This window comes from Emys orbicularis, chromosome 23 (assembly GCF_028017835.1).
Source record: "Emys orbicularis isolate rEmyOrb1 chromosome 23, rEmyOrb1.hap1, whole genome shotgun sequence".
NCBI lineage: Eukaryota > Metazoa > Chordata > Testudines > Emydidae > Emys > Emys orbicularis.
The window spans coordinates 12,256,813-12,273,452 of record NC_088705.1 but is presented as its reverse complement, the minus strand read 5'-3'; the positions used below and the strand labels follow the sequence as shown (position 1 = coordinate 12,273,452).

The following is a 16,640-nucleotide window of genomic DNA, read 5'->3' as shown; positions in this document are numbered from 1 at the left end:
ATCATTGTTGTTGCTCTTCTCTGGACTTTCTCCAATTTGTCCACCTCTTTCCTGACATGTGACGCCCAGAACTGGACACAATACTCCAGTTGAGGGCTAATCAGCACAGAGTAGAGCGGAAGAATGACTTCTCATGCCGTGCTTACAACACTCCTGCTGATACATCCCCGAATGATGTTTGCTTTTCTTGCAACAATGTGACACTGATGGCCCAGGCCTCCTGAGTCTCAGTCCAGTATCCTTTCCGCTAGGCCAGGCTGCCTCTTTTCTAAAGGGAGCCTCAAGCCAGGGCCAGGCTCCCATTCTGCTAGGGCTGTACAGAGAAGGGAGACGGGTCCAAATCATCTACAATCATTTGTAGAGAGGATGAAGGGAGGGGACTGGCTTCGTTTGGAGACAGGCTGGCCACATGGGATGGGATGAGCTCTGTTGGCTGCATTGTACAGCATCCCTGAGCCAGGTCCTGCTGTCGGTTACACAGTGTGGAGTTACTCCAGATTTATACCCCGGCAGCTGAGAGAAGAATCCATTCCTCTGTGTCCTGTATCCACAAGACTGGTCAGCACTCACCAAATGGAGCCTGGTCTGGGTGGAGTTGGAGATGCCCCATGCAAATCATTAGCTGGCAGCGAGCTAAGAATACTCACTCCCCAAGCGCTGTTCTTGGCTTACTCCTTCACTCGTAAACAACCACATTCTCCAAACAAAGGCGGCAAGATGCAACCCTGTCTAAAAAGGAGCTAACTGAAATCAATGGAAGTTAGGAGCTTGCATACCTACATCAGGTCCTGAGTGTGTGTGTACACACACACACACACACTCTCTCTCTCTCTCTCTCTCTCTCTCACACATATATATCCTGGGTAAATCAGGGGTCACTCCATTTTAGCCAGTGGACCTGATTCTGCTCTCACTCACCCCGGTGTAAATAAGAAGAGAAGCGGGCCCCGTGCCCCTGGATTGTCCGCACCTCCAGTTCTGCTCAGGGCGCAGCATTCCTGTAGGTTGGGGTGCTTGGGGAGGTTAATCCTCTCTCCAAACAATCTGTTTGCTGGGGACCACCTTTGCATTGCCCCAGGCTGGTCTGGCTTTCCCAGTGATGGGGAGAGACAGAGCCTGGGGGCAGGAGGGCGGGTTGATGTGGCTGTTTGTGGTAGATGGGGACAGGTGAGCCCAGATGCAGAGGGGGCTCTTCTATGTCCTTTGTAAAGTCAAGAGACCGCAGCTGTCCGTTTGTTCACAGCGGCAACTGAAGCTGCCTCCGCTCCCCAAATGGACCACCCCTAAGGGAGAGGAGGTAGATCTGGATGGATGCCCATTCAGTCCTCTGGCCAGCTACAGCCGGGGTGGTGGCAGCTTGTGTGGCACACAGCCTGATCTGCTGGGAGCTAGATCTCCTCCCCCATTCCACACAGGCCACCTGAGCCCAGTTTCCATCACTGCTAACCTGAGCCAGATTTGGAGCGGTGACCTCCAGGTGAAAGGCTGACCCTGTTACCAGCCACCTGAGCCATCCGGGGACCGGCAAATGCTGCCTGGTGCCACAGAGTGTTTACACTGCAGCAGGTTGCAGGGAGGACACCAGCACTAAGAGGCATCAGCTCTTTATCCAAACCCGGTTATCTTTTATCTCATCTGTTTGTTGGCTTCTTGCAAGGTCCACATGTTGTCTGATGACAAAGAAGCTGAGTGGGGGCAAAGCATGGGGGCTGATGGCAGAGGTGATGACAGCAAAGCAGGAAGGGTTTAAGCTAGGATCATAAATCACCAAGAGGGACAGACAGGGCCTGATTCACCTCTCACTCACAGGGACTCCACTGAGGCAAGGAGGGATACGCCAGTGCAGCAAATCGGGCCCAACATTTCCCGATCGTTCGAAAAAGGAACCGGGGGGTGGGGGGCGATGCTTGCCAAACCAAGCCAAGGGCAGGCTGCCATCAGGCAAGGGCAACCTTTTGCTGTTTCATTCCAATGTATCTCTAGGGAGGAAGCAGGAAGTGAAAGAAGCGTTATGTGGCTTCTTTGGTGTCTGCGTCTCCTGTTAGAGGCAACGTGGTTGAATGGCTAGGACGCCACTCTGGCTCTCCGGAGACTTGGGGTCTGCTCCCAACTGGTCCACTGGCCTGCAGGGTGACCTTGGATGAACCCCTTTGGCTGTCTTGTCTATTTAGATTGTAAGCTCTTTGGGGTAGGGACTGGCTCTCACCACCTGTCTGGACAGCACCATCCTAGCACAATGGGACCACAATCTTGGTTGGACTCTCTAGGCGATGTTGGGGTTTGTCATCTGAAGGACATAGGTGGTCACAATACTCTGCTTGCCTATAGCATTTTCCATGCACACTAATGTTAGAACATAGGAACGGCCCTACTGGGTCAGACCAAAGGTCCATCTAGCCCAGTATCCTGTCTTCCGACAGTGGCCAGTGCCAGGTGCCCCAGAAGGAATGAACAGAACAGGGAATCATCAAGTGATCCATCCCCTGTCGCCCATTCCCAGCTTCTGGCAAACAGAGGCTAGGGACACCGTCCCTGCCCATCCTGGCTAATAGCCATTGATGGACCTATCCTCCATGAATTTATCTAGTTCCTTTTTGAACCCTGTTATAGCTTTAGCCTTCACAATATCCTCTGGCAAGGAGTTCCACAGGCTGACTGTGAATGTTTGTGAATGAAGACTCTCAGCATCCCTGGGAGTTAGGCCAGTGTTGTTATCCCTGGGGGGAAACTGAGGCACATGAATGTGTAGTGACACAGCCAGGGTCATGCAGCCAGTCAGTGGTAGGAACAGAACTATTCTTAACTTGGCATCCTATGCTTTAACCACTAGGCAAAGCTACTTTGGGGAAGACAAACAGGTTTAGAAACATAAGAAGCTGCCTCCTCCCTGCAATCTCTGGCTCATCTCTTGAACAGAACCTGAACTAAACCTTGCTGTAGGCTCTGAAATGTATGTCGGACTTTCCCTTCCCGCCCTCACAAATATCTCCCATTGTTGTGACTGTCTCTGTACCCTGGGCTACTAGCCACAGGAGTGGACCTAGGAACATAAGAATTCCCAGTGGATCAATAGCCCCAATATCCTGTCACTGACCATGGCTGGTACCAGATGCTTTAGAGGAAGGTGAGAAATCCACATAGACAGTTTTGCAACCTTCATCCCATAGGGGTAATTCCTTCATAATGCCAGTTAGTGGTTGGCTTATGCCCTAACATCTGACCGTTTATATCCCTTATAGATATTTATCCTAGTGTGGGTGATGCTCTTCTTGCAATAGAAATGCCGAATGATTTTAGGAATCCTCCCCAGCTTTTTCCTTGGCGATATAACGGAGTCTCAGTAAGTCCCACAGGTTAGTCAGACGTTGTATTTGAAAAGCTTCATTTCCTTTAGTTAATTGTGAAGATATTTTACAAACCTCCTGATGAAGGCTGCTCCCATCAGATTTCTAGCCCAATGTGGTAGCTTTTAAATGGTTCATATCGTTAACTTTAAACATCCAGACTGACAGGTGCTAATCCAGACTCAAAACCCTTTGATGTTCACCCGCCACTCGTTTCTGGGAGTGGAACCATCACTATTGTTATTATTTGTGCTGCAGCAGAGCCTTGGAGCCCCCGTCTTGGACCAGGGCCCCAGTGCGCTAGGTGCTGTACAAACACAGACCAAAAAGTTGGTCCCTGCCCCAAACAGCTTCCAATCTAACCTGGTAGCTGCCTATGCTATCCTAGCAATGCAGGGCTAGAAGGGACCTCAAGAGGTCATCTAGTCCAGCTTCTTCCATCTTTATTAAAGTCCGCTGTGACTTTGCTCCATCTCCTCCCATGATTTAATCATTTAAAACAATGGGTAAAGAAGATGAAAGGAGGTGTCTGGCTTACTCTGGAAACACTACTGAGCTATAGCTATGAAGCTGTCTAATGCTGCGCCGGCTGCATGGTACAGCGTCCCTGAGCCAGGTCCTGCTGTCGGTTACACAGTGTGGCGTTACTCCAGTTTTACACCCCGGCAGCTGAGAGAAGAATCCATTCCTCTGTGTCCTGTATCCGCAAGACTGGTTATCGCAGCAGCAATCACAGCACATGGCGCCTGGTCTGGGTGAACTTGGAGATACCCCATAGAAATCATTAGCCAGCGAGCGAAGAATAATCACTCCCCAAGCGCTGCTCCAGGCTTACTCCTTCAATCTGGTTCTCCAAACAAAGGCCGCAAGAAGCAACAGGGTCTAAACATGAACTAAGTCCCCCTTGGCAAAAAAAGCAAAAGAGACGCTTCTCTTCAGGCTTGATCCAACAATGGAAAAGTTCCCATGGACTGATTTGCCAGTAAGATGAACACTGGGGGGGAAAGCACCCATGCAGCACCGGCCTGCTGGAGTTGGTCATATTTTTGGAGCAACTGGTTGAGAAGCCTGGAATTTAAGACGCTCCTTCAGTTGGGTTGAACGATTCTAAAGAATCTGAGAACAATTTTGGTTAAAAAACACAGTAGTTTAAGATAGTCGACAGGCCTAACGGAGCCTTTTTAATTGATAGTTTCATCATGTCGCCCTATAGTTAGAGGAAGGAGCAGGCTGTCATGCCAGATACCCTAAATGATGTCAAACAACTTATTTACAGGGGTAGCATTGTCTGGTAACAGCACAGGGCTGGGTGTCAGACCACCTGGGCTCCTAATTTGCTCTCTGACCATGGGCATTTAGGACCTGATTTAGCACAATCCATTGCTATTCAGCACAACATGTGCTTCAAGCCTATTGATTTCAACGGGCCATGTGCTTATGTGCTATGCTAAATAGGGATGGGCTTAAGCGTGTGCATAAATGCTTTGCTGAATCGGGACCTTAACGTTTGGGCATAATTACCGAATGTTGCTTGTGTAGCTAGCCTAGCTCCATATGTTATTCCTCCTCTCCCCCCCCCCAACATATTGCATGCCAGTTGTTTTGCCTAGGGTCAGATGGGAAGAGGGTCCCATTTGAGAAGAGAATTCCACAACATATTTAAGAAACCACTGCTTGTTTCTTAACCAGCTGCTCTAATTTTTCCTCTGGCTTTAAAATGATCCATTGATTTTAATAAATTTGGCCCAGATCCACAAGCGCAGACAATTAGAAACAAAAAGTAAATTGGACGTAAGCACAAACTTAAAGTTAAGCATGTGCTTAAATGCCTTCCCGAATCAGGGCTCAAGTGAGCTTGCCTAGCCAGCTGTTTTTTTTCCCCTTAGCTCTTGTTTTGATTGTGAATAAGGGGACAGAAGTGAAGGTCCCAAAAGAGTTGGGACAAGATTTGAGCCAGCCCTTGTCCAGAAAGTGAATCCAGATGACCACTGTGGAAGAACTGTCTTCTTTGTAATTTTCTTGGGCATATATCTCTGTTCCTCCTCCTCTCTTCTGTTCTAAATCACTTTCATAGATGCAGCGCTGCCAGGAATCCTGAAGATGCCGGAGCCCTGAGAAAATCCCCCAAAGCCCGAGTCCCTCTCCAACAGCTTGAGGTTAGGTTGGTATGATAAACTAAATGCAACTCCCATCCCCGTCTTCCAATCATCAGTCCTATCCTCACTTCCATTCTCCCACCCCAAAATATCATATTCTGGGAGCCAGAAGTCTTACTCTATTTCATATCCTGCCACCTCTGTTTTTTTGTTCTGTTTTTAAAGATTTGAGCTTAACAGAACTTCTCATGGGCACATTTGGCAGCAATTTATTTGAGAAATTCCTAGAGAGAAGCAAGCCACAGAAAAATCCCCCGAGTTGCAGAACTGATGCAAATTACAATATATGTAGCAACCAATAACCAGTAAAAGGGACTTCAGGGAAGGGTTGAGGATGGGGTACAGTGCCTGGCGGAGAAGTTAGTGAACATTTAGAGGTGGAGAACAGAGAGTTTGGGAGGGGATGATGGCTATTCCCTGACTTTCCCCCTTTACAAATGACTCCAGGTGAATCAAAGAGCCGAGGAGGCGAACACCAGTCCGTGTTGTGAGCTTTATGGGACTTGTTCTGAAAAGTTTGCTCTCAGGGCATAGCACTGTACTGAAACAACCAATTTTTGTTAATAAAACACACACAGTGTGGGCCATTCTCGACATGAAATCACTGCACTCCAGAGCTTTCGGGGGGGAGCAGGGGGGACTACTGCTCTGAGCCAAAAAAACTGACTTCATGACTCCCCAACTGGCCTAAACTGTAAGTGATAATAATATTCTGATTCTTGGCTTTCAATGGGAATCAGTTCCCAGAAAAGGCCAGAAATGATCCAGCCCCACCAAATTGTAGTTTAAAAAAAAAAAAAAAGGAGGGGGGGAAGCAACAGCCTCATGCAGAAATGTTTGCACGTTCCCAGAATCGAAGCTAATTTTGCTACTCAAGGTTCTATTCCCCCAGCGAGGCCACGCCCCTTCGAACGTTAAAGCGCCTCCCCGGCCTCTCATTGGCTGGACTGCGAGGTTCCAGTTCGGTGGCTATGGCGGCGGAAAGGTTGCCTTGGCCACGCATCCCTGTGTGAATGCATGACGTTCGCAAGGCTGGCGCCAGGCTGTCTGGAGCGGAGAGTTAGATCAACACAGCTGGAGGGAGAGGGCCACAGCTGGGCAAAGGGAGCAGATTCCTCAACAAAAAATAGGATTGTGAGAAAAGTTCTTAAACAAAAACAGTTCAAACAAAAGCCTTAATGACATCCTTTCATAAAAATAAAAAATGCAAGGAGGACTGGGGGGGCGGAGGGGTAGGGAGCAAGAGTGGGAACAGAAAGTTCAGGGATGCTCCGGGGCTGCCTGTCCAAACAGCCAAACATGTTGCACACAGAGAATCTTTGCCACACCAAAAAAAAAAAAAAGTTATTTGAAAAATCAGCCTTGGGGATATTCCAATGCAATCGCTCAGTTTCTGGAAGGAGAAAAAAATAGGGTTAAAGATGGAATGTTTGGGGGGGGGGGGTTAATGAGAAAAAAAAAACAGGGATGGGGGGGCAGGGCTGGGAAACATATTTTGGGAGGCGCTAGGACGGATGGTGACTTGCAAGAGTGCTAAAAAAAATTCAAAACTTAACATTAAAAAAAAAGATTGGGGGGGACGGGACAGCCTTTGGATAGTCCAGGCCAATAACCCAGATTCTGAAAAATAGGTTAAAGATGATTATTTTTCTTTAAAAACAAACAAAAACCCACTGCCCCATCAAGTTCAGGTTTATTCTCCAGCTGCCACAATTTGAATGAAGATTTCCCAACAAATTTGGAGTGAGGGTTGAAAGTATCTCATTGCAATGTATTTCCTCAGGGAGAGAGGATTTTTTTTAAAGGCCTTAAAATTAATCCAAAATTAGGGAGTCTCCATACTCTCAAAGGAGTGAGAATTGGCAAGGTCAGAGGAATATAGAAGGGTGAGGGAGGAGGAGAAAATAGTGGGGTTAGCAAAAACTATCTACTTTAAAAAATAACTACTTTTTTAATAAAGATTTAGTAATGTGCAATCTAAGGTTTTGAAGGAATGAATAATTTAAATAGCTTTTCCATTACACTAAGCAACCCCCCCAAAAAATAAATATATATTAAAAAAAAACCATTGTGACATGCAGACTGCTTAAAAACATGGAAATTGACCAGGGTTAGAGTTGTATACCCAAGGGGGTTGGGGAAGTGATTTTTTCCAAGCCTGGCTAAATGTGAAAGCAGAAGAGAGAAAAGCAAAAAAAAAAAAAACCCCAAAACAACACTATGTTTTGTTTTTTGGAAAAAAACACACACAACCTAGGTTTTAGGCAGATCTGGAGTAAATTGTACTTGTGGGCAGGCATAATTTACTCCAGGTGCCCTGGCCTCCCCCAGAGCCCCTGAAATAAGACAGTTTAAGAAGTAGTATTAACAGAAATAGCAAGCAAGGGATTTGGGGAACCAGTAATGGGCTAGGGGGGAAATTAAATGGCCTACACCATTGTCATGGGCCATAAAGTATTCTTTCCATCGCAGTTGCCCACTCACAAATAATCAAAACACATTCCAAAATAAAGAGCTGGCCCTTGGAAAAATCTCCAGGCTTGGGATCAATAATTTATATCACACAGCCCATTTGAGATTGATTTTTAAAATCAAGTTAAAATGTAAAGAGAACTTTTTATACCCGCTCCTCAGCCCCTTCGCCCCCCTTCCACCAAAACTCTCTGATTCGACTGTCTCATTGACTTCAGTGGAGTTAGTCTGGATTTACACTCAAATGTGAGTGGGAATAAGGCCCCAAGCGAACTGGGTCTTGTTTACAACCCAAAAGTGGGACCCATCCATAAAGTTTGTCCTTTTAGTTAAACCGATATAACCATGTCAATTGAGTGTTTTACCCTGTTCCTGTTGTTTCAAATAAAATAAACCCATACTTATATATATTCCTCCCCCCCCCCCCCAAAAAAAATGTTTCTGCAGTCAGAGTTGCTGACCCAAATCTGTTTTCTCCACGGTAACCTCAGCTTTACCGCAATTACTTTTTTTTTTTCTTTCTGGTCACAAGATAATTCCTGACGGCAGAAAGTCTGGAGGTCATATGAGCAGCAAATTGAGGAACAAGGCGCCACTAATTTCTTACAAGATCCCCCTTAAAAAAAAAAAAACGAAAAAAATTCTCTGCTGTGAGGGGATTTATGGCTTTTGTGGGTTCTGAAGTTTTAGGGGCTGCAGCCTGGGAAGGGGCTTTGCAAACATGCACTTTGAAAGCGGGGTTTGTCTTTTCCAGCCAAAGCTTTTTTTTTTTTGCTTTAAAGGGGACGGGATTAAAAACGATGCAAGGGAGAAGAACTAGACTTTGAATTTTAAATCGTTTTACTTGAGTTAAAAAAAAGGGGGGGGGGAGAGCTAGGCCCGCCCCGTTTGTAATCAGAGCTTCCTCATTCCTTTCATGTCCTCTGCTCTTTGGTGTCAGCCCAAGCCAATGGAAACCTGCTTTGCCATTTAACCAGCTTGTAAATGCTCAATGCAACATTTCCACCGACTGTCACCAGAGAGGGAGAACGGGGAGGGGGCGGGGACAGCGCCGCGGCTCGTTTGCATAGAAAGGGGCGGGGCCGGAGCGCCTGGCGTATAAAAGGCCAGAGGGGGCGAGCCGCCGGCAGCCCGTTGCACGGAGGAGTAGGGGTTTGCACGTCGGGGATTGCACCGCGAGAGAGACGTGCAAAGCAGCCAGCCGGGGGCGGGGGGGGATCTGCCAGCCGGAGACACCCACCCAGCGCTGCCAGCCCAGCCCAGCCCAGCCCAGCCCGGACCATGAAAGCCATCAGCCCGGTGCGGTCCGTCAGGAGCTGCTACGAAGCCGTGTGCTGCCTGTCGGACCAGAGCCTGGCCATCGCCCGGGGCAGCCCCGGCAAGAGCCCGGCGCTGGAGGAGCCCATGAGCCTGCTCTACGACATGAACGATTGCTACTCCAAGCTGCGCGAGCTGGTGCCGGGCATCCCGCAGGGCACCAAGCTGAGCCAGGTGGAGATCCTGCAGCACGTCATCGACTACATCTTCGACCTGCAGATCGTGCTGGAGGAGCAGGCGAAGGGCCAGGACCCGGCCGCCGAGACCTCCCTCCTCTCCCTGACGGTAAGGACGGGGCCCCGGCTTGGGAATCTAAATGGGATTGGCCCTACATCGGGGGCACCTTTCCCCCAGCTGGGTAGCGCCCTGTGCAGGCAGGGGTCAGCCCGCGGGGCTGCTGGCCTCCCCCCCCCCCCCCGGGGGGAAAAGCCCCCACCACACCAGGTCCCCCGTATTTACCTATTTCCCTTCTCTCTGCAGGCCTCTGAACTGTGCTCGAAAGACGAGAGACGTTTGTGCCATTAATGTCTCTTCCCCCCTCCACCAGGTAAGACATGGACCACGCGCGTTCTGGTCAGTTTCCATCCCCAGCCCCCTTCTCTGTCCCCGGGAATTCGCGTGAGTGGCTTCAAACTAAACCAGGGAGGGATGATGTGAAACTGCCCCCCTTCGTGCAATCCGCGCCGCTTGTGCGCTGTGCATCTCTCGCGCCCCTGCCCTGGCGTTGGACTGAGAAGGATTTTTTTTTTTTTTTTAAACCAGCAACTGTAGTGGAATGAGATCTGTAGCCATTGTCCGTTCTTGTGCCGGCGATGCGGCCTCTTTCCATCTCCTGCAAATGGAGTCCTTCTGTCAGTTCTTTCTATAGCGAACTCTGCAGCTGCTTAAACAGCCCTGTTGAAATTAGTAGAATCAAGAGGCTTTTTTTTTTTTTTTTTTTGAAAGGGGGGAAAAAATGTTTTCAGGCAGGAAGGCACCGCCAAACATGTGTCCCTCCCTTCTAATCTGTGTAATTTTAGATCCATCTGTAGAGAGTTAGAAACAGAAGGGCTTGTCTTTTTTTTTTCTTTTTTTTTTTTTTCTTCTTCTTCTTGGTGCCAATTAGCAAACATCCAGCATGAGTGTTGGTTCCTGATTCCTTATCAGCTGGAGGTAAATAGAAGTTTCCTCTCTCTGGCGCCAGGATGTCTAGTGCAGACCTGCCTCTGATCTGCTCTGAATAACTGACATGTCTCTTTCTCTCTCATCCCCCGCCCCCCTCCCCTCTACCCTATTCAGACTGCAGGTGTGGGATCACAACGCTTGGCTCTCTCCAAGGGAGGAGGAGAAGAGACCTTGACTTGGAAAGGATCAGACTTCAACCCTATGCATCCAATAATGGAGGGACCTCAGCCTTTATCTTCCAGATATTGTGTCTGTGGAGCATGTGGCACAAGGCATTGGATGCTTGGCTGGTTTTTCAGTACTGTTTCCGCTTCCCCACTCTGCTTCTCTTGCCTGAAAATAAATCTCAACAGGCCAGGAAAGACTTTGATTCTGCCCCCTCCATCCCCCAACTAAATGGATCCGAACTCTTGACTATTTGAATTTAACCGCCTCATTGCACAAGGGCAAGAAATGCTGGGAACTCCTGACTCCTTGAGCATCATCTGCACTGTAAGATCAGTGTTTTATGTTCTCGAAATCCCAAGTGTGCTAGACTGGCTCCCCAGTCATTATATAGATCTCTTTAAAACGTGGCTGGCTATAAAGGAGACCACAACATGCTTTAAAAAGACTTGCAGAGATGCAGTTGTATGTATATTTTGGATTATAGTGTGATTTAAAAAAAAAAAAAAAACTTAAAGGGGGCTGGGTAGAGGGTAATACCAACAAGAATTTCAAAACTGAGCTGTTCTGGGGCTGTGGCCTCATGTTTATTGTTGAACTCTATAATAGAGTATAACGTTTGTACCTTTTTTGCAGGAAGGTGAATTTCTGCGATCATGCATTGTACTTGCTTTATAAACTTTTTATAAAAGTTAAAAGTTTTTACATAATAAAATTTTAAGTTTGTTTTTTTTGAATAATCCTTCCCTTGCCCCAAAATTCTGAAAGTCACATCAGGGTTACTTCCTTGAAACTTGAAACTAGCTTTGGGGAGAGAAGTAACTTTACAAAAAGCAATTGCAATAAAATTGATCCATCGCTGTATTGAGTTTCCACTTCCCGCTGTCTGAGAGGAATGACATAAGATGAGCTATATTACTTGAATCCAGTTGAATTTGCAGTTCAATAATTTTATACTAATAGTACTATTATGGCTTAAAATGTCAAATCATGTATCCTAGTAAGAATCAACCTTGTTACTTACTTACTATTTTAACTTTAACCTTTCTTTTGCAGAACAGGATTGTTAGGTAAGATGGGCCTGACCCCTATCAGTTTGAGTTGATGGTGATTTGGGGCATAAGGTGGCCATGGACAAGAGTATTTCCTACTGCTCTTATTACTTCTGTGGGTGTGATGTGTGGGGTTGTTTTTGGTTTTTTTCCCCGCCCCCTCTTCTGGGCTCAGTAGCATAATAGCTGATGGTATCAACAATGTTATAGAAGGCCTTGAAATGGCTTATGGACCTTTGCTTTGCAGACAGTCCTCTGTGTGGGTATGCAAAAGAAGCATAACTGGGCAAGCCTTTTTAAAGGAATTTTTATTTGACCTAATGGGCCAGTCCTGTTCTGGATTTAGACCAACACCAAAATCCAGAACCTTTAGTGCTCTTTTGCACAGCATGCAGGTAAATGAGGGCTGGGTTAAAAAAAAAAATACAATTAAAGGCTTAGAGATGTTGGTTCGGTGTTATGATCATTTTCTAGTAGAAACCCCACCCCTTTTTTTCTTATTAAAGTTGTTTGGCCTTACTCCTTCAGCTTGCCCTGTTCCAGCCAGCTTCCTCCAACATGCTTCAGGTTCTCTGCCTCCTTTCCCTCTGCAACGGTTGAGATCACACAAAGGCCAGGCCAAGCAATCTGAAAAATCACAACAGGAAGCACAGTGCTTGACTGCTGTCACAAGCTGTAGGTTATAGGAAGCCAGTTCCATTAATGGAATGTTCAAGAGGGATAGTAGATTTGTTACAGCCCTGGTTGACTTAGCACTAGACAGATTGGCTGCTGGTGTTGTGCTGTGATCTCCCAGCTGCCATCAGACAAAATGAACTAAGTTCCCTAGTGCTGAAACTGGGATGAATATGATCCAATAGGTGTGTATAGTTACAGCTCCCTTGAATATGGTGCTTAACATGAAAGCCTAATTACCATGCCATAAGGACTATCTGTTGCTAAATAAACTTTCCTGCCGTGGGTTGTTTTTGCTTGGGGGGGGGGGAATGAAGTCTGCCATGTGTACCATCCCAAGGAGGAGGGGGGAAATTCTAGTGCTTTGAAGTATATAGGTGCTGTCTTGGCCCCTTATATCTCATCCTTCTCTAGGCAGGCCAGAGTCTCTCCATGGGTGTTGTTAATACCTCATCCTGCATACAAATGGGGTGCTTCTGGTCTCTAGTGCTCTGCAACTGTCTTCTTTGGTTAACCAGTTCGTAGAGTGGCTGCAGATTGCTTGGGTCCTCCTAATCTTCTTGAAGATGCAGCAGGCTTGTAGCATAGCCCTAACCTTTCCAGGTCCGTGAGATCCAAGGTTAATTATGGGTTGGAATACTGGAAGTCTCAATAGTTCCTGGATCGATCATAGGCAGCTTCCAACCAAAATGGAGGTGAGAGTTATTTGAATTAATCAGGTACCTAATGCCCCTGTAGTCACTTTTCTCTTAAGATCTTACCTCTGTTGTAAGGCCAGTAATGTGTGTAAGTTTACAGGGGCGTTAAGTGACGTACTTGAGATCATGGAGCAAGGGACAGAACTGGCTAGAGAACCCAGGAGCTCTTAATTACTTAATGGACCGTCCCATCGCTGTGAATAGAACCCAGGAGTCCTGGCTTCAAACCTCACCTGCTCTGAACCCTAGACCCCCTTCCATAGCTATGAACAGAAGAACCCAGCAGTCTGGTCTTGCATATACTGCTCTAATCAGTGGACAACATGTCCTCCTTTTTACAAAATTATCCAGAACCTCAGAATTGCCCTCCTGTGCTCTACAGTTTTCCATTTGCCTTGAGCAGAAATAACCTAGAGCCCACCTTGTAAATCAGCTCCGGTATGGACCCTGTCCACAGATGCCAGCTGGGCAGTCACTTGAATGCGTAAACAGCTGTGCTGTAGCCTTGTATCTGATCATTCAAAGGTGAGTGACTGGCCTATCTGGGAGGGCATGAACCCACATGCTTGATTGGAGTTGGGTTAGCCAGAGGCCTATGTGGTTGCATAGGTCACTCCCACCCATATCCCTGATCCACCAACCAATGCGCTATCTCCTCTACCTGTATTCCTAGCTACTCTGGTGCTAGTAGCTCATGGTAGAACGAATCCTCTAGTTGCCCTCAGCTTCCTGAGTGGAGAGTTCTGCTTTGGTACCATTCAAGGTAGGTCCAGGGGGATTAGCAGTGGCTATGGAGACCTTTCAGGTTGGGGTGGAGGTTTTGAGCTGAGACTGCAGCTAGAAAGTGGCACAGGCCTGAGGAATGTGCAATATGGCTCAGGGGGGTGGTTGTAGGCTATATAGTCTTTCTCCTTTAAATCAATGGTTGAAACCCAGCCTCGACTGGTAATGAGCAAAGGTCACTGTTCGTGTGCGGTGGTGTATGTGAAATGAATTCCTGATCCTTCTCCAGTTCCCTCTTGGGCAATGTCCCAAAAGCTTGGGGGGAAAGTTAGACTTTTTTACAGAGTGCCCTATAGGTTGCAAACTGGCAGCATGGTCTAGTGGTATAAGGCACTGCAACCAGCTCTGCTGCCTAATGGTGGGCAAGTCCCTGCACCTCTCTGTGCCTGCTGCCACCCTTTATCTGCCTTGTGTACTGAGACTAAGCTCTCTGGGACAGGGACTGCCTCACTGCGCGTGTACAGCACCTAGCACCATGAGGCCCTGCTCTTGGTTGGAGGCTGGTGGTTGCTGTAATACAAATAATAGTTGTGTTGGACCAATGGGGAAGCCAATTCCAGCTTTGATGGTCCCTTACTGAGAATGCCCTGATGTCAGTCACCCCTCTCGCCCCCAATTAACCCAGGTCAAGGGTTACCAGCTTGCCTGCCTCAGCGGCTGTGGAATCAATCATAGCAGGAGACGGTTGGTCTCTCAGATAAGACCAAACCATTTAGGGCAGTGTAACTGGAGATTTTGCTTTTCCTTACCTGACCACAGCTGTGTGCATGTACGGACTTAATGTGACTCCCTGGTCCCCAGTGTAACTCCACTGAAGTCAGGGTGCTGCAGTTGGGTAGGGGATTGGACTTGGGTGCTAGCCTTGGCTTTACTACTAATCTGGCCAGGTGCCTTTCTGTCTCAGTTTGCCCCTCTATAAAATGGGTAGAATGACACTTACTGCCCTTTGGGCAGCACATTACAATCCTCTGAGGAAAAGAGTATTATGGCATCAAGGATGAGTTTTGTCTCACGATTGGTAACGCAAGCTCCATTTTCTGGGAGAGGCCGTTTAAATTGACACGTACCATCGCCTACCAGGAGCATCCGGTGAAGGAAAGTGTGTGGGTGGGTGGGGGTGTGAATGCAAGCCCTAATAAATAGTGATGACGGGCTCCTTAGTGAGTGATTTATCATCACTTTAGGCTCCAGTGGGCAGCATGGATTTCCTGCAGTCATACCAGGGACAGAGTAAGGCTTGGTCCGCGATTAAAAATTAGACCTAGCTATGTCGCTCAGGGCTGTGAAAAATGTAACCCCCTGTGCGCTGTAGTTAGGTCGACCTAATCCCCAGGGGAGATGCAGCTAGGTGGACGGAAGAATTCTTCCATTGATCTACCAGCTGCCCCTCGGAGAGGTGGATTAACGGCAATAGCAAAATCCCTTCTGTCAAGGTAGGAACGTGGCTGCAGCGACATGCTCTAAGACTGCGTATGGCCTGGATTGGTCAAAGAAGCCAGAGCTCTACATCTGCTTGTGTGTTTCCTTTCTGCTCAAACCCAGAGGCTCCAGTCACGGCATCCCCGTTCAGAGCTGCTTTATGCTACAAAGTTAGTCTGGCTTAACTGCGTTGCTGTGGAAAAATGGCATGCCCTGTGCGATGGAAGTAAGCCACCCCAAGCCCCAGAATTCTTCCGTTGACTTAGCTACTGCCTCTCAGAGAGGTGGATTTACTACAGTAACAGTGTGATACATGTCTACACTGCAGCGGTGCCGCTGTAGCATTTCTAGTGTAGCCGTAGGCTCGGAGCATGACCTGGGTGGCCTCTGTTACCAGTTCAACAAATCCTCCTTATGAGCCACTCTACACGTGTACAGCATGTGCTCTGCACGGGCCAGGCGGTGAACCCCTTCCCCATGTCTCTGAGTCCCTGCCCCGCTCCTGTGAGTGACTTCTCACTAATGTGATGAAGAGGGTCGCGCTCTGTTCCTCTGTCTTTAAAACACACAATCACGGCGCCTGGCCAAAGGGAACATCCTGATGTTCCAAATGCACTTAAGGATCACTTCACCCACCACTAAAATGCAGCCACCTCAGGGTGGAACGCAGCAGCTGCGGCAACCTCTAAGCAGCGACAGGAAGTGAAGAGACATCCAATTGAAACTGCCAGGGCAGAATTTTAGTGGGGCCTCCTGTAACTCACTCTTGTGCTCTGGCCACATTCAAGCATCAAGTCTCCGGAGATCTTTAGTAAATGGGCCCAGTCTAAAGCATCTGAGCAGTGAGCTCCTTTGTTGTCTGGTACTTCCCACAGTCCTAGCTCTGTGCTGGGGGACTAGCTCAGTACTTCTCAGAGGGAAGAATGCCACCTACTGAATGACCATGAGCCTTTTTTAGGAGGAGTGAGTGAGTGACTCTCCTGGTGAGCTTTGCACAAATCCTGCAGCCGGTCCAAGGTCATCCTTGGGGGGGTACATCACCCAGTATTCCCAGGATTTCCCTGCCGTGAGCAACATGGGAGAACATGTGTTCTTGCATCACCGTGCTCTGACACACATCTCGCCCTGCACCTCCACTTCTCTGCGTCTTTGTGGCTTTCCCTCCCACGCCTTGGTTGCTATTGGCCTGAGTCACATGGGGAAGGCTGGGGGTGGGGTGGGGCTGGAAGAGGTTATGCACCGTTCCCTGTGCTGTGATGTCAGAGTCACACTGGATGTAGTTGAAAGTGAGCTGCCCTCAGCTAATGCTAGGTTATTCGGTTGGTAGGAGTGTTGTGGTTATAGCAGGATTCCTGGGTTCTAGGCCCAGTTCTGCCCTGAACTTGTTGCGTGACC

At 48.0% G+C, this 16,640-nt stretch overlaps 1 protein-coding gene across 1 annotated transcript; it reads left to right on the top strand.

Moving 5' to 3' along the window:
* Nucleotides 1-9,253: 9,253 nt before the first annotated feature.
* Nucleotides 9,254-11,490, top strand: ID3 (inhibitor of DNA binding 3). The gene is made up of 3 exons (XM_065421738.1): nt 9,254-9,574; nt 9,770-9,836; nt 10,568-11,490. The coding sequence occupies exons 1-2, from the start codon at nt 9,254-9,256 to the stop codon at nt 9,812-9,814; spliced, it is 366 nt and encodes a 121-aa protein (XP_065277810.1). The 3' UTR covers nt 9,815-9,836; nt 10,568-11,490.
* Nucleotides 11,491-16,640: the final 5,150 nt, after the last annotated feature.